A 15,209-nucleotide genomic window follows, 5' to 3' on the forward strand; every position below is an offset into this window, starting at 1 on the left:
AGGTCTTTGTTTAAAGTTTATAATATTAAATTCCTCAAAAAAATTTAACCAATTTCATCAGTAAGACAATTAAAATTACATAAAAAATATGTACCTGAGAGGCTTCTAATATTTGTCAATTTTAGTAAGAAAATATTGATCTTAATAGTTTCAAATTCCTTTCCACCTCCAGTTAAAAAGCTTACCCAGTAAATTCTAATAATGTTTTATATTTTATTACATTTTAAATAGTTGAAAGTACTTTCTCCTTCATAATTTTCTATATACCTTATAACAAGTCAATTTAATAAGCACTTCCTAATTCACTCACTATAATTAGTGTTTCTATTCCTGCCTATGGCCACCTCTACCCCTGCATAATTTTCATTGGGGATTTTTTTTGTGGGGTCGAGGGGAAGAAATTATTTTTTAAAGTAGCTTTTGATAACTAGGAGTCCCATGTTAGAGTAAGGATTTGGATTTCAAACCCTAATTTCACAAATTCATTTTATGCCGAGAATGAGTGGCAGGGAGCCACGATATAATTTACAAGGAAATTTGCAGAAGGCTTCCTGTTTGCATCTCTCGGTGTAATTAAATAATAGCCTCCTGTTTATTTGGATAGTTTCCAATCCAAGGCCTTAGATCTACTTGCAATGTCTGGCTGTACAGCAGGTGCTAATGTGGGTCCATAAAACAACTGCTAGATTTGAGATTTGTTAGAATGTGAAGGGATTTTCTGCTGGGAAAAAAAGAGAGAGAGAGAGAGGGAAGAAAGAAAAAAGGAAGAGAGGGAGGAAAAAGAAGGTAAAGAAAAAGAATAAAAGAAAGGAAAGAGAGTAAAGAAAAGAAAAGACTATTGAATGGAAAGAAAAATAAATAAGAGGGAAAAAAGCAATTAAAAAACCAAGAAGAAAGTTGGAAAGAGAATGAAGTAGAGAAGAAAAACAAAGATAGATGAATGCAAGGAAGAAAGGAAAGAAGAGAGAAGGAAAGAGAGAAAAGGAATTCGAAAGAATCCAGGTTCAATTTTTTTCAATTAATACTATGTATATATGTGTACTATGTATATATGTATATGTGTATAAGTGTCCATGTGCATATATATACATACATGTGCATATATATATACACATACATGTGCATGTATATACATGTGTTTGTGTATGTGGCTCCCATTATTCTACATTTTTTAACTTCCTTGCTCAATTCCCCTGTATGTAGCCACTCTCCTTCCCTTGCCAGGCTGCTGTTCTGCTCTGACTCCTCCTTTGCATGGGCAGACCTCCACCAGGCTGCTTCTGCCCAGCACCAACACCCTCATCCTACAAGCTCTAGCTGCCACTGGCCTGCCTCTTTGGCTGCATCTGGCATTCTGATGCAAGTTCTGTTGCCTCCATGCAGCCTTTATGCCTTACTAGATCCTGTCTTTGGGTTTTCATTCAGAAAGAAGGAAAGAAGCCCCATCAATTATTTTTGCCAAACTGATGTTTTGAAACATAAATCACATCACATCAGTCCTCTGCTTAAAACCACCTAGCATTTCCTGAGCACATATATACTAGAACCCTACTGCTTTCTGGGCACCAATGGCTTCCATGAGATGGTGCCTGGTGCCTGTCTACCTTTCAGACTCTGTTTTCTGCCCGCTTTTCTCTTACTCACTAAACTCTGGCGCAACTAGCTTTTTTTTTTTTTTTGGATTTTAAGACATGTCAAATGTTTCTACATTAGAGCCCTGGCATTAGATGCTTACATGTAGAATCTAGAAAGGTGGGGACCACATCTATTTTTCCAATGTGGTATCTGCAGTGCCTAGCAAGTTTCCTGGATCATAGTAGATGCTCAATGAACATTTTTTGAATAAACGAAGGAATACGCTAAGCAGATATTATTTTTCTCATTTTTAGATAATAGCGCCAAGGTCCAGAGAGATTTAATAATGCACACGAGAACACACAGTTAGCGATCAGCAGGTCTGAGACTAGAATCCAAGACCACTGCTAGTCCTAATGATTGTTCTGGCTGCCTCCCAACATTGACTCATGCTATCTCAGACCCATGTTACGTCAAGAAAAAAATCTTTTAGGAGAGTAGTCACTTTGTGAGTGTGTAATGAAGTCAATGCAACTGTTTGGGATGTTTCAATAGGAGACTGTGTTCTGTGTCCACCTAGGGCAAATTCATCAGGATGCACTTTTGTGCCAGAGGCAAGCTGTCATCTGCAGACATCAACATCTGTAAGTGACCATCCCAGTGTCTGATTATTTTTTTTTAAAGTTTTGCAAGAACACTTACGTATGTATCTTTATCAATTTCACATCATGCAGATTTGCTTGAAAAGTCCCGAGTGATTTCCCAGCAGCCTGGAGAGAGGAACTACCACATATTCTATCAAATTCTGTCTGGAAAAAAAGAACTTCATGGTAAATGTATTATTTTGGAACTGAGGGTCATTCTAAAACAGGAGACACAAGTCAGATTATCAGGCCTGGCAAAATGCTGTTTAATACATCTCTTAGTCTCTTTAGAACTCAATTTATTCATTCTGAAATGTAGGGACTTGAACCAATTATAGAATCTATGTTCTGTAATTTTAAATGGGAAGAGAGTAAGTGATAACACTTTTTTTTTTTTTTTTCAATTTGGTAGTGTTTGGCGGTGGGTAGGATGCCCAGCAAAGTTAAATGAATATGTGTGTGTGTATGTGTGTGTGCATGTATGTGTGCATGTGTGTGTGAAAAAGCATTAGATAAGTTAAGGCCTTAAATAATTAAAACCACATGAGTGATATAGACAAGAGGGCAGAGGTGAGAGACAGTATTATGGTGTGTAGTGGTCATTAGAGTTTTATAAAGAAGGGAAGGTTTGGGTTGAAGTATGAAGAACAGGACAGAGAGTTAATCAGAGTAATGAGTGAAGGGTGTTTCTGGTAGGAGGAACAGTGTACACAATGTCAGGGATATGGCAAGGTAAAACCAGGAAACAGAGTGACCAGGCTAACTAGGGGAAAAGATTTGCATAGAAGAATAGTGGAAATTTTATTCTGATGGTTTCTGAACTCAGGTTGTTGGGGGATCTGTGTGTTGTCGGGGTGGGATGGGGTAGTATGAGGTCATGATTTGTTGAAGGCAATGACCGTTATGCTGGTATGGTAACGGGCAGGGAGAACTGGAGGCAGGAATACCAGAGGAAAGTAATTATGATAGTCCTGGGATGAGATGACAAAACAGCTGTCAAAGGTAGTGTCTGTGGGAATGGGGTGCGGGGTAATGGAGGTGGATTCTTGGAAGAATAGAAAGATCTTTGCAATGACTGAATGTAGGCATGAGAGAAAGTGATGAGTCAAAAATACTCCCAAGTTTTGAAATTTGACTAGGATAAAGGTAGTGCCATGGGAGAAATAGAAAAGCAACTGTGGAATAAAAGAATGAACTTTATGTATTCATTCAACAAATATTTATTGTGAGACTGATGTGGGTGCACCAGGGACTCTTTTTTAAGCATGGGGGAGAGAGGTAAGCAAGACAGATCCCTGCCCTTGTGAGCTTACATTCTAGTACGGGGGACAGGTTACAAACAAGTAAATAAAGAAATATACATAATTTCAGAGAACATAAGACTACAGAGAAAAAGCAGAGTGAAGGGATAGAATGAACTCGTGTTTGCTGGATAGTGGGTGGTTATATTTTAGAATGGTCAGGCACAATCTCTGTGAGAAGGCAATATTTTTGCAGACACTTGAATGAGTGAGGGAGCAAGTAGGCAAAAATTTCTAAGAACAAAGTTCCAGGAAGAGTGAACAGTGAGTGCAAAGACCCAGAATACATATGGTTTATTCTTGGAATAGCAAAGTGGCCATTATGGGTGGTGGAGTGGATAGGGTAATAGTAATGGGAGATAGGCAGGGGCCGGGCCACACGACACCTCACAGGCTATGGCAGAGCATTTACATTTTATTTTAAGTGATATGGGGAGTCATTGGAAGGGGAGAATGACAAGCTGATTGGATTCCCAAGATATTGCATATGAGGTAAGCCATTGAGGACAGCAGTGCTCCCACAGGAGTGAATGTGGGATGATATAGAAGATCCAGGTGAGCAAATTAATGGGGAACAATTCCCCCAGCCCATTAAGGTCATATTAAGTATGGCACAAATATGGCAGTGTGTTTGACTATGTGGTCATGAACTCCAATATGCCTTCACCAGATGGAGAAAGCTCTGCAAACTAGACAATTATTTTCACCACAGGTGTAATTGATAGTATGAAACCAGCAGCTATTCTCTCTCCCACCTTCTTTCCACCTAAACCTGGAACAGAATTGTTTTTGGTCTTCCTTTGATTAGCCCTGCTAGATCTAATATTCTTGACACAAATTTATATGCAGTGCAGGACATTCGACAAATAGGGTTCAATGTGTGTACCAGTAGTGACTGCAAGATTTTTTGAAGCATCTCTGTGTACTAATAAAATCATCTGAAGACTGTGGGCTGCTGTGGAAAATTCTTACTAACCCTGAATTCATTTGTCTTGTTAAGTCTTTAGAGGCTGCTAGATTGATTGCTGCACAAAGACTGACATCTGCTGGTCCAAATTAGAGATTGTTAGTTCACCTGTTTCGACACGAATTGTCATTCTTTGGGACATTTTAAAATTTGGAATTCTTTCTATTCATATTTGCCAAAAGAAAGTTTCAGAGTGTCCTGAGGATTGATACAAGAGGGCACGACTTAACAACATGAGGATTATGTCCATATATCGTATAATATGAGCATTTGTGTACTACAAAAGAATTGGGTATGGAAAATCACAATACGGAAGCTGACCACCCACTGAAGGAGCTACGGAAATGGGGTCATGTGTTATCCCAGAGCCAGCCCCATCTGCTCTGCATGGCTTGGAATATCCCTTTTCTTCTTTCCTTTAGTTAAGGCTGACTTCTGTTCCAGGCATGGCTAAACTCACTTCCTCAGTCCCCTCAGATATGGCTCCTTGAAATCCTTTAGTTCATAGTTCCATCTGTATAGCTTGGTCCTGCATATATCTTTTTCTTTTCTCTGACTTTTTTCTTTCTATTTATCAAACCCATTCGTGCAATTCAATTGGTATATAAACTTTAGGAGGAGAAGTCAGAAAGCATGTCCTTGGAATCCTTGACACTTTGCCTAGTGCCCTGTGTTATTGGCAACCTGTGGTGCCAAGGTGCTGCTGAGTCTGTCTACTGGTGGCCTAAATGCTCTGGTGAAAGAAATTGCCAGCGTCTGGAGCTCCTATTTTGGAGCATATTCAGCTGCACCCCCTTTACGCATTAGGTCTCTCTTGAATTAGTCTATCCCTTTCTCCTCACTGGTCATTAGGGGGCACAAGATGTGTGTATAGTTGTGCAACCTGTATGTTGCTCAACTCTAGAGAATGCTATTCAAACTGTAGACTATGGAAATGATTCTCTGGAGTTGGGTAGTGTCCTACCTCTCAGCACATCTGAGAAACAGGTAATGATGGGTGATGTGGTATAGAGGCACTAGCTATGGAACTTTATTTGTGATCCTAAACTTTTTGGCCCAGTGTCAGCTTTGCTCCTTTTCAGTGAACACAGCTGAGTTTTGAACATTCAGCCACGTAGAAAGTAAAATTTAATGTCAGAATGACATAAAGCCTTGTGTGATTAAATATTCTTAATGAGCTCTTTGCGTCCCCTACTAGAAATGAACCCGTGCAGAGGTCGACGCCTGAACTTTTTGAAATTGTGAAGCAATTGAGTTTTACCTTTAGTGTCCTCTCATCCCTCCTTTCTTTGCTATCCACTCGCACCCCTTCTGATAAGATCCCCTCATCCTCCGTGTGCTCATGGTCCCATCGCCAATCTTCCGTGTGGGCCCCTATTGGCCTAGACAGTCTGATCCTCATAGTGTCTCAGAAAAATGAATTCGTGATTCCCACCCCCCACCCCACCCCCCATTCTCTCGGGGTCATTTCTCTTGGTAGAAATGAAATTAATTAAATAAAAAGAATTCCTGTTTACACGATACTCCTTTGAGATAACCTCAATAACTTCAATTCTCAACCCAATTAGAATTCATTGCTCCTTGAAAATAACATTTTATAAGCCTCAGTGGGGACAATGTTTCAAGCTAAAGGCCTTTTAGAGTTTCTTTAGAGCTACTGCTTCCTACTGAGTGTGGCTGCTCCAGCAAATGCTTAGCCCAGAACAGCAGCCATATTTCTGGTTGTAAAGAAATAGGAAAAAAAGTTCATCAGGTGTGGGTAATGACTTCTAGAATGGATACATCTGGAGTCGTCAGGGAGGTGATGAGGGAAAAGTGCCAAAATAGCTTTGAGCCCACCATTGCACCTTGCTACTGTAACCATAGACCAGATCAAACTAATTCAATACTGGAAACAAAGTTTACATCACCCACGAGTAACATTTGTGAAACACTACTCACGATTAACCATGAACCACTCACAGGTAACAAGTGAAACCCCACTCAGGGGTAACACTTGCGAACACTTAAAATGCTGCCCCTTAAAATCCCGCCCTGAACCCTGGATCAGTGAAACAGATTTGAGTCTCTTGCCTCCTGTCTTCTTGCTAGCTGACTCACAAATAAAGCGCCTTACTATTCTTGAAACTGGGTGCATAGTATTATTGGTTTCTGTGCATGTTGGACAGCGAGTCCTTGCTAGGTAACAATTTTGGTAACTATGAAGAGATTTTGCAGTCCTGTGACTGCCTGCCTGAGGCACTGTAGCCCCAGCTAAGTGTGGTCTCCTAAACCGGTTTGTCTAGAGGCTTGCTGCTGAGTTTCTGCTTCCCCACCATATGACAGTGCTCTAGGCTCCTCTGTGCTACTTTCACTTTTGAGAAAAGAAATAGCTCCTGGATCAGATGTCTTTTGGGTGAGTGACCTTGTTAAAATGTACCTGTGCCAAAATTGTCTGAAAATTTTCTTGAGTATTGTGGGTTTGAATTCCACCCCCAGTCGCTTGGATTAAAACCCTAAGGCTAGGATCATGGGTTTGAGTCTCACTCTAGGGAGACAAGTGAAGGAAAGATAACAATAGCTGAGATCCTCAAAAGTCTGGTTTGAGTCCCAAACCTTGGTTTGGAGCCCCAGAGTCTTGGATTTCTTTGTCTGGAAGAACACTCAATCTACTGCATTAATATGTGTGTCGGTCTTGTTTTGTGTGGGGGTTTGTTTTGTACTAAAGGTACCGGACCCCCACATTAACTGGCTTGAAAGTGGGAAATTGTTAACCTGGTCATCTTAACCTAAGACCTAAAGTATTACTAACAATAGGTGACCTATCTTTTATTGTCACTTTGGGTAAATGAAGCATAATGATACATGATCATTTTGTTCAAGTATGTTTGACAAACTTCCCAGGGTTCAGGTTTTAAAATGAGACTTTTTCTTAACTTAGAAATGGCTTTCGGTTATTTCAGTGAGCCCTAGAATGTCCCCAAAGATTTGTTCTCTCTCTTCTAATAAAAGAAAAATTTAAATTATTTAGGATATTACATGAGAGCTTTGTCAAATCTAGTTTTCTTAAAATATTAAATATTACTGTAAAGTTACAGAAAAGGGCAAATTTCTTTATCAATTGTATTATAATCAGATTTATAACGATGTAAAATGATGAATGGTATACCTGACTACAGTCTTTTTGGGATGTATTCTTCAAAATTGGTCAATATTTAGCAAAATGGTTTTCTTTTGTAACACCGATGGGCCCCAATATCAGTTGGAGTGAGGGGCAAAATGACCCGAAAATGGGTCCTTACACTAAAATTAGGGTTCTGAAGGAAGACCCTTCAAATGAAATAAAAAGCCTGTCTTGCTCAAGTCAGAGCCAAACGATGATGATCTCCATTTATACATCTGGCTCCTATCATTCCCCCTCCGTAGAAAGTGGGAGTTCTTACCAGTAATGACCTGGTTTCTATCAACAATCCCTCTAGGGCCACAGTTCCAACCCTGGACCCTTCCTTGCCAGTCAGAAAGGAACAGTATCCCCAGGGTATTCAATTCATCCCAGGGGTTAAATTCCTGAAGATCTAGATGACCAAAGTCAGCCTAGGAGATTTGTATATGTGGGCTCCATCCTATTGAGATGATGCTAAAAAAGATGGAGAATCTCTACGCCTGTGAGTTTTGAAAGCTTCTGCCAAGAAGGGGTTTGGTGTTAGTGAAGGAACAGAGAATGCTGAGGTGTGAGCTTTCTTCCAGGTGCTGCACTTTACTCCGTAGCTGTTGCAAATACTGAAGGGAGAACTCTGAGGAAGATGCTGTGGAAAACCCATCAGCAGTAAGCAGCAGGCCCAGACAGCACCAGGGTTGGGAGCCCCCCCACCTCAGCCCCTGCCCTGGGCTCCTACTGCAGCTTTGGTGTCTTCAAAGCCAGCCTGGGGCTTAGCCCAGGCCACAGCAACACCCAAGTGCATATGGATGCCCACAGCAGCGCATGGGATCCACCTGTGGCAAGCCAGCCCCACTCCCAGCAGAAACCATTATGCGAGGCCTGAAGGAGCCCGAAACAAGGACCCAAGAAGCACCCATACACCTTCCTTGAAAGGGTGTTTGAGGCATAAATGTGACATGAGATAGCAAGCTGCACTATTCACAGAAGCACTTAACAGCAATCAATCAAGGCTCAGAAAGGCGCTTGCTGGAAGAAAACAACCATGGGTAAGATACCCCTCCATCACAATGTACACATTATAAACAACAGGGTCATTGGAGATAAGAATGTCCTAATCCCCTTGAAGGGTAGGGGAAGGAACTTCCCATAAATCAACTTGCCAGATGACATAACTGGTTGGTAGCCACCAGAAATGACAGGACCTAAGAGCTCTTCTAGATTCTATTAGCTGTCAGAATAAGGACTTAAGGGATCGCCAATTAAATGAGAGTCTTACTCTAATGTGTGAATGACATGAATTTCTAGTAAAACGAAGGAAGCTTCAGACCACAATACAACCCTCATTTTAAATTTTCTGGCAGACGGGGGGATATAAAGACTCCAAGGGAAATGTGTAAATTTCTTAACTAATCAATGATAAAATATCTATTGTTTGAATTATCAAAAGGACAAAAACTTATTGCCAGATCGAAGGGGAGCATTAGCTAGTGTGGCCTTACCCACCACCAGAAGGCAATTATGGGGATCCCTAGGAATGGCTGGATTCCTAATTTTAGACTCATGGCCATACCTCTATATGAGGCTCTTAAAGGACACCAAAAAAGCATTTTGATCTTTTTAGACATGAAAGACAGGTTGAGTCTTGGAGTACTAACTCAAAATTTAGGTGCTTCTGAAGACCAATAGCTTACTTTTCCAAAGAGTTGGATCTTATAACTCAAGGGTGGCCAGTTTGCCTGCAAACTGGGGCTGCAACCTGTGACCTTTTACAGGAGGTTGAAAAATTTACCCTGGGCCAGCCTACCTCTATGTTCCCTCCATACTGTGCTATATCTACTTGAACAAATAGATATTGATTACTTCGGGGAGGCTGGGCAAATACCACATCATATCACTTGATAACTGAAAGGCAGTACCCACTCTAAACCTGGCCACTCTGCTCCCCAGTACGATAGGAAAACTTATCCACGACTGTATATAAATCATTAAGTCTATTCAACCTGACCTGACTGTAAGCCTTTAGAAAATCCAGACACAGAAGTGTTTATGGATAGAAGCTGCTTCATGGACCAGGAATTCTGAAAGGCCAGGTATGCAGTAATAACTCATTAGAAAGTCCTAGAAGCAGAGCTCTCCAGATAGGTCTGTCCAGAAAGCAGGTCCATAGCTCTCATAAGAGCCCTACACTTTGGAGCTAAAAAGAAACAAAAGGTAACTATATTGATGCTAAGTATGCCTTTTATGTCGTGCATGCCCATGTAGCCACATAGAAAGAAAGGTCTATTAACATCAGTCAGGAAGGAAATCAAACCCACCAGGCCCTTGTTGACTGCTTGTGACTTTTTGGCCCCACACTCAGGCCGCTGTTGGTATTCTGGCCCATAATTCATTCCTGTTGTCAGTGACCAGCCATGTTAAAGGAAGGAGTGGCAGTGGAGGCCAGGGGTCATAAGTTGATAAATTTTGCTGCTGAAAATGAAAAGACATCAGGTGGTCTCCAGAGTGGAGCTAAGAGGGCATGGCTAAGTGTCTAGTAGGGTAGGGAGGGAGACAGTGGCGTAGCAGAGACAGAGGAAGCCAGCGGTGGAGAGGCGGGGAATGGACCGAAAAGAATAGAGAAGATAGAGGCTAGAGAAGATGGAAGTGGACGAAAGGCAGAAGGAATGTAAGTGGATCTAACAGTTGTGAAGCTAGAAGTTATGGACTGGTCGGAAATGGAAGAAAGTATGCTGGATGGCCAGTGGGTAAAGCAGAGGAGGCAGAGGATAGGCCTGAGGTAAAGGAATAGAAATGGGTACATTGGAGGCAAAGCAGAATATGGATAATAGTTTGGTGGTAAAAGAAGAGAAAGTGATGAACCAGAGGTAAAGGAAGAGTAAGCGAAGGTGAAGGAAGAGAAGAAATATAACTTGGAGATAAAACAGGGAGATGCTTATTGGTCAGAACATAAAAGAGGAGGAAATGATGGATGAAGTGTATGTAAAAGACGGAAAGTATTTCCCAAAGAAAGAAATGATGAATGATACAAAGGTGAGAGAAGAGCCTTAGATAAATTCTCCAGTAGACTCCAAGCAGAAACTGGCCATGTCAAGGTGTGAAACTTGTGGTACAAAAGAAGCAAAGTACAGATGTCCACATCAAATAAGGTCTTACAAGTTGCTCTGCTTAGGGTAAGAATAGCCCCTAGAGGCAGGTTCCAATTGAGCCTCTGAAATGTTATATGAAAGACCCTTTGTTAAGGCTATGTATTGTAACTTTGAAAATTATATTGTCAAAGAATTAAATACCATAAAATGTACATAGTCTCTAGGTGCTACTTTATCAACCATACATAGGTATGCTGGCTAATGTCTCCTGCAGATAGCTGTCCCCTTGCTTTGTGTAAGCCAAGGAGATTGAGTCTTCTTCAAGACTTGGCAACCTAAATGGCTTGGACCCTAAGAGATCCTTCTGGTTACCCATGTCTAGCCAGGACCACCCTCCAAGCCTTGTTCCCTTTACAGTTCCCAAATAGGGACACACTCTTTATAGACAGGAAGAAGGAGGAGGGCCCAACCGTCCTCATACTAAATGGGCCTGGAAACGCAATATTGACTTTTTGGCTCCTAGTTACACTTGTGAAGCCTTGAATGATCTTAAATTTTTAGAAGAAGCAGGACAGCTGAGACTTGGCCTGGCCAGGAAGAGAAGATGCAGACATCTCGAAAGCAGACTGCTTCTGCCCAAGAGTCTGGACCAGGCCTGTATACACCTTAATTCTTATTATAGTTGCTATTGTTTTGGTTTAAATAAGTGTTTTACTTTTCTGGTTATATTTGCTTGTATAGTTCTAGTATTCTAATTTCTTATGCTGCCTTGCATTTTTCCGGACTGACACTGTCTCCTTATCAGCGGAAAGTAACTAGAGTGGTCGTCCTGCATTCCTCAAGAATGAGAACTGAACAAAAAGGGATTTATAACCATAGAGCAGCACAAACTGGTCCTATCTGGTTTAACAAGACCTGGAAACAAAGTTTACACCACTCAGAAGTAACACTTGTGAACCCTTAAACTTCTACCCCAGGATCAGTAAGACAGATTTGAGCCTTGCCTCCTGTCTTCTCACCAGTCGACTTGCAAATAAAGCTTTTCTCAAAAACTGGTGTCATAGTATTGGCTCCTGTGCATGTCGGGCAGTGAGCCCTTGCTCAGTAACACTACCAGCTCCCTCCTGAAATGTGACTCCTTTTTCCTGGCCCTGCAGACCTACGCCTCATGCTGTTTTCTACTCTCCCTTCATGCTCTTTCTCCCTCAGCACTTACCCAAGTGAGCCTGCTTGCATGAAAGCAAAACCCTCCTGTCTCTGTCAAAGGAGGAAATGGAATCCCTTCAGAGTTACACACACAGGTTTGAATAGATGGGTGGCATAGTCTAACAAATACTAGAGACTGTTTAAAATTCAATTTATCATTAACTGATTCTGGGCAAATAGTCTTTCTAGTCTATTTTCCTATATTTAACATAAAGAAAATAATGTCAACTACAATACCTTCAATTGTTATGATGAGGATGAAAAAAAATGACATAAACATGAGAATAAAATAAAAAGTTATATAAAGGTCACAATTTAGAATGGAAGGTAATTCTTGGAAAAGCCATCTTGGAAAGTAGTGATTTTTTTTTGTTGTTGTTTTTTTGACCAAAACAGCTAAAATGAAAGATGCCCCCACCCTAAAAACACACAGCAGCATTTCCTGCACTGCTCAGGTGTGTGGTTCCTCTAGCCTCCTTGCGGTAAAAGGCTGTCATTTTTGTATCCTGACCTCCTCTCATAGCATTTTTCTCTACCTATGGTATAGAAAAAAGATTAAATACATGTTTTGACTCAAAAGACATGGAAATATCTTTTGAACTATAAAAGAGGCGAAGGGACAGGATGTCATGGCACCCAGGTGTCTAGCTGGGTAGACTGGTGACAATCACTGAAATAAAGAACCTCTTGAGCTACCATGGCTATCTGCATTGAAATTTTTAATGAGAAGTTGGAGACCTAGATCTGGAGCTCATAAAATACAGATTTAAGAGTAGTCAGTAAAGCCACGGATGAACCTTGCAGAAAACTACATAGGGATGTTCTTAACTTAGAGGGCAACGGTATTTAACACTACTGGTTCGTTCCTCTCCCTTGAAAATCCCTTCCCCTTGTCTTCTAGTATACCTTTCTTTGTAGTTTCTCTCCTAAATCTCTGGGTGTTTCTTTGTGGGTGGTTTCCTCTTTTTCACCTAGCCCAGCACTTTAGACTGTCCTGGGGCTTAGTGCTTGAATCTATTTTGTGGTAATAGATCATCTAGATTGATGGCTTCAAGGACGATTTCTATCTTTTGACTTCCAAAATTTGGTCAAATGCAGACTTCTCTCCACTATGCTAGACTATAGCTAACTGACTCTTCTATATCTCCACTTAGTTTGGAGAAGGATCAAATTATATGAATGTTTTATGATGAAATTTACTTGTTGCTTTTTTTTTTTTTTTTGGTTCTATTGCACCACTATTTTTTAAGATTTTACACAGTAACAAAATGACAATCATAGATATCATAGACTGTTATGGTTTAGGCTGCATATATAGTAAAAACTATAAGTTTTAATGTTTGGAGAAATTCCTGTGGGGAAAAAACATTTTGAAGAACCTCTAACAAGGTTCATACACATGCCCAAGGTCTTCTGAGATTTCAATGAATAAATATCCTTTTAGCTTCTACAAAAATAAAAGGAAAAATTTTTTTTCTAGAATCTTATTAGATGGTTTCATACAGTATACACTTTTTTTTTTTTTTGGTCTGGCTTATTTCACTCAGCACCACTGTTTTTGAGTAATAATCCATTGTGTGGATATACAACCATTTGTTAACTATTGATGGACTGTTGGGTTGTTTCCAAATAGGGAAGCTATGAACATTTGCAGAGTAGCCCAATTTGTTTCTGAGATTTGGAGTTAAGGATAACAGAGCTTTGCTTCACTGAGTGATAAATAGGAAAATTGGATCAGCTCAAAGGAACTTCCTTAGGAGAGACTGTTAGGAATTAAGAGGTTAGTGTGATTTGGCCAAGTAGTTGCTAACGTGCTCCTGACACCCTGCCTTGGCTTTGGCCTGTTTCTTGTCTCCTGACTAAGTGAATCATGTTGAGAGTCTTAGACATGTCAGAGGTTCAGTACTGAACACAGTAGCTAATTTATGGGTCCCTTGAAATACCTACTCAGTCTCCTAATGGGGAGGTTGCGATGTGACAGGATTACATCACTAATGTTCCCTGCATCCTAGCCTTTGAAGCTCAGGCCTGTTATAGTTTTACAAAACGGTTTTTATTCTCCCGCCCTCAACCACGTATCTAGGCCAAATTTCTGTTTTCAAAGTTTTGCCAACACACATTATCTGTTTTCTTTCACACTAATTCAAGCTGCTGCAATTGAATCTGCTTTCAGATTTGGCCTGCCTGGTCTTCTCTCGGAAAGCATTAACACATGACTGACAAGTTAATAGAGGGCAAAATTGATTGTGGAGATTTGAGTATTGACTATGGATTTTATTTTGGCTTGTTTACGAGTATGCTGTCAGCTGTAAGAGTAAAGTGTGAATATTAGTCAATTTTTTAAAGCTTCATGGGTTTCTTTAAGTTGTTTAACTGGTGGTTTTTTCCACTGCAGATATGCTGCTGGTGTCTGAAAATCCTTCTGACTTTCACTTTTGCTCTTATGGAGTAGCTGCTGTGGAGAGCTTGGATGATGCTGAAGAATTGCTGGCCACAGATGTAAGGCTTATTAGTTATCAAAGCAAAGTTTGGTAATGACAATAAGAAAGGAAAGGAAGCATCTTAGATCTCTTCTTCTGAAGGGTCCTGTAGAAATGACTTCCTTCTCCTGGGGGAGGAAAGTAAAAAGCACCCCAGGGTTGCCTCTGCCCAAAGTTTACTCCTTTATTCAGTACAGTAACTTTGGGACATGAAGAAAAGTAGGAAGGTGTTTCGACTCAGTGACAACCACTGTTTTTATTTTGGTATACACACACATATATCTTTGCAGTCTTTTTTTTTTTTTTTTTTTTATCTGATGTTCCTGTTATATAGTTTCGGTGTTTTTTATTCTCAGTGAAAGATCGTAATCATAGTGCATATACTACTTGGTGTATAGATTTTGCTTTTCCATTTAATGTTATAAGCGTTTTCAGTGTTATTACAAACTCTTCATAAACATTTACATGGATACTTAATATTTTATCAGACATTTGTCCTATAGTTTAGCCAATTCTATTGTTAGACTCAATTTTTTTTGTTCATTTTTTTTTTTTTTTACTGTGGTGAATATCTGTAGGTAAATCTTTTCCTGTATATCAGATTCACCTTATGCTAGATTCCTAAAAGTGAAATTACTAGATAAGGATTATAAGATTTTTATAGTCTGTTCATACATATTCTAAATTCACCACTAGAAAGATTGTACTGATTTTCACCTTCCATTCCAGGAACATCTTACTGTGTGCAGTGGCTTCTTAGGATGCAGTTCTTTGATGACATGGTTTTTCTTAAACAGTTCTTTTTACTAGT

General features: G+C 40.1%; 1 protein-coding gene across 1 annotated transcript in view; it reads left to right on the forward strand.

Moving 5' to 3' along the window:
- MYH15 (myosin heavy chain 15) overlaps nt 1-15,209 on the forward strand; it is a 129,018-nt gene that overhangs the window by 15,065 nt on the left and 98,744 nt on the right. Inside the window, exons 9-11 of the mRNA XM_011355605.2 lie at nt 2,156-2,219; nt 2,310-2,405; nt 14,314-14,417. Of these exons, the coding sequence (XP_011353907.2) occupies nt 2,156-2,219; nt 2,310-2,405; nt 14,314-14,417 (264 nt within the window). The remainder of the gene's footprint in view (nt 1-2,155; nt 2,220-2,309; nt 2,406-14,313; nt 14,418-15,209) is intronic.

This window comes from Pteropus vampyrus, unplaced genomic scaffold (assembly GCF_000151845.1).
Source record: "Pteropus vampyrus isolate Shadow unplaced genomic scaffold, Pvam_2.0 Scaffold1, whole genome shotgun sequence".
Lineage (NCBI taxonomy): Eukaryota > Metazoa > Chordata > Mammalia > Chiroptera > Pteropodidae > Pteropus > Pteropus vampyrus.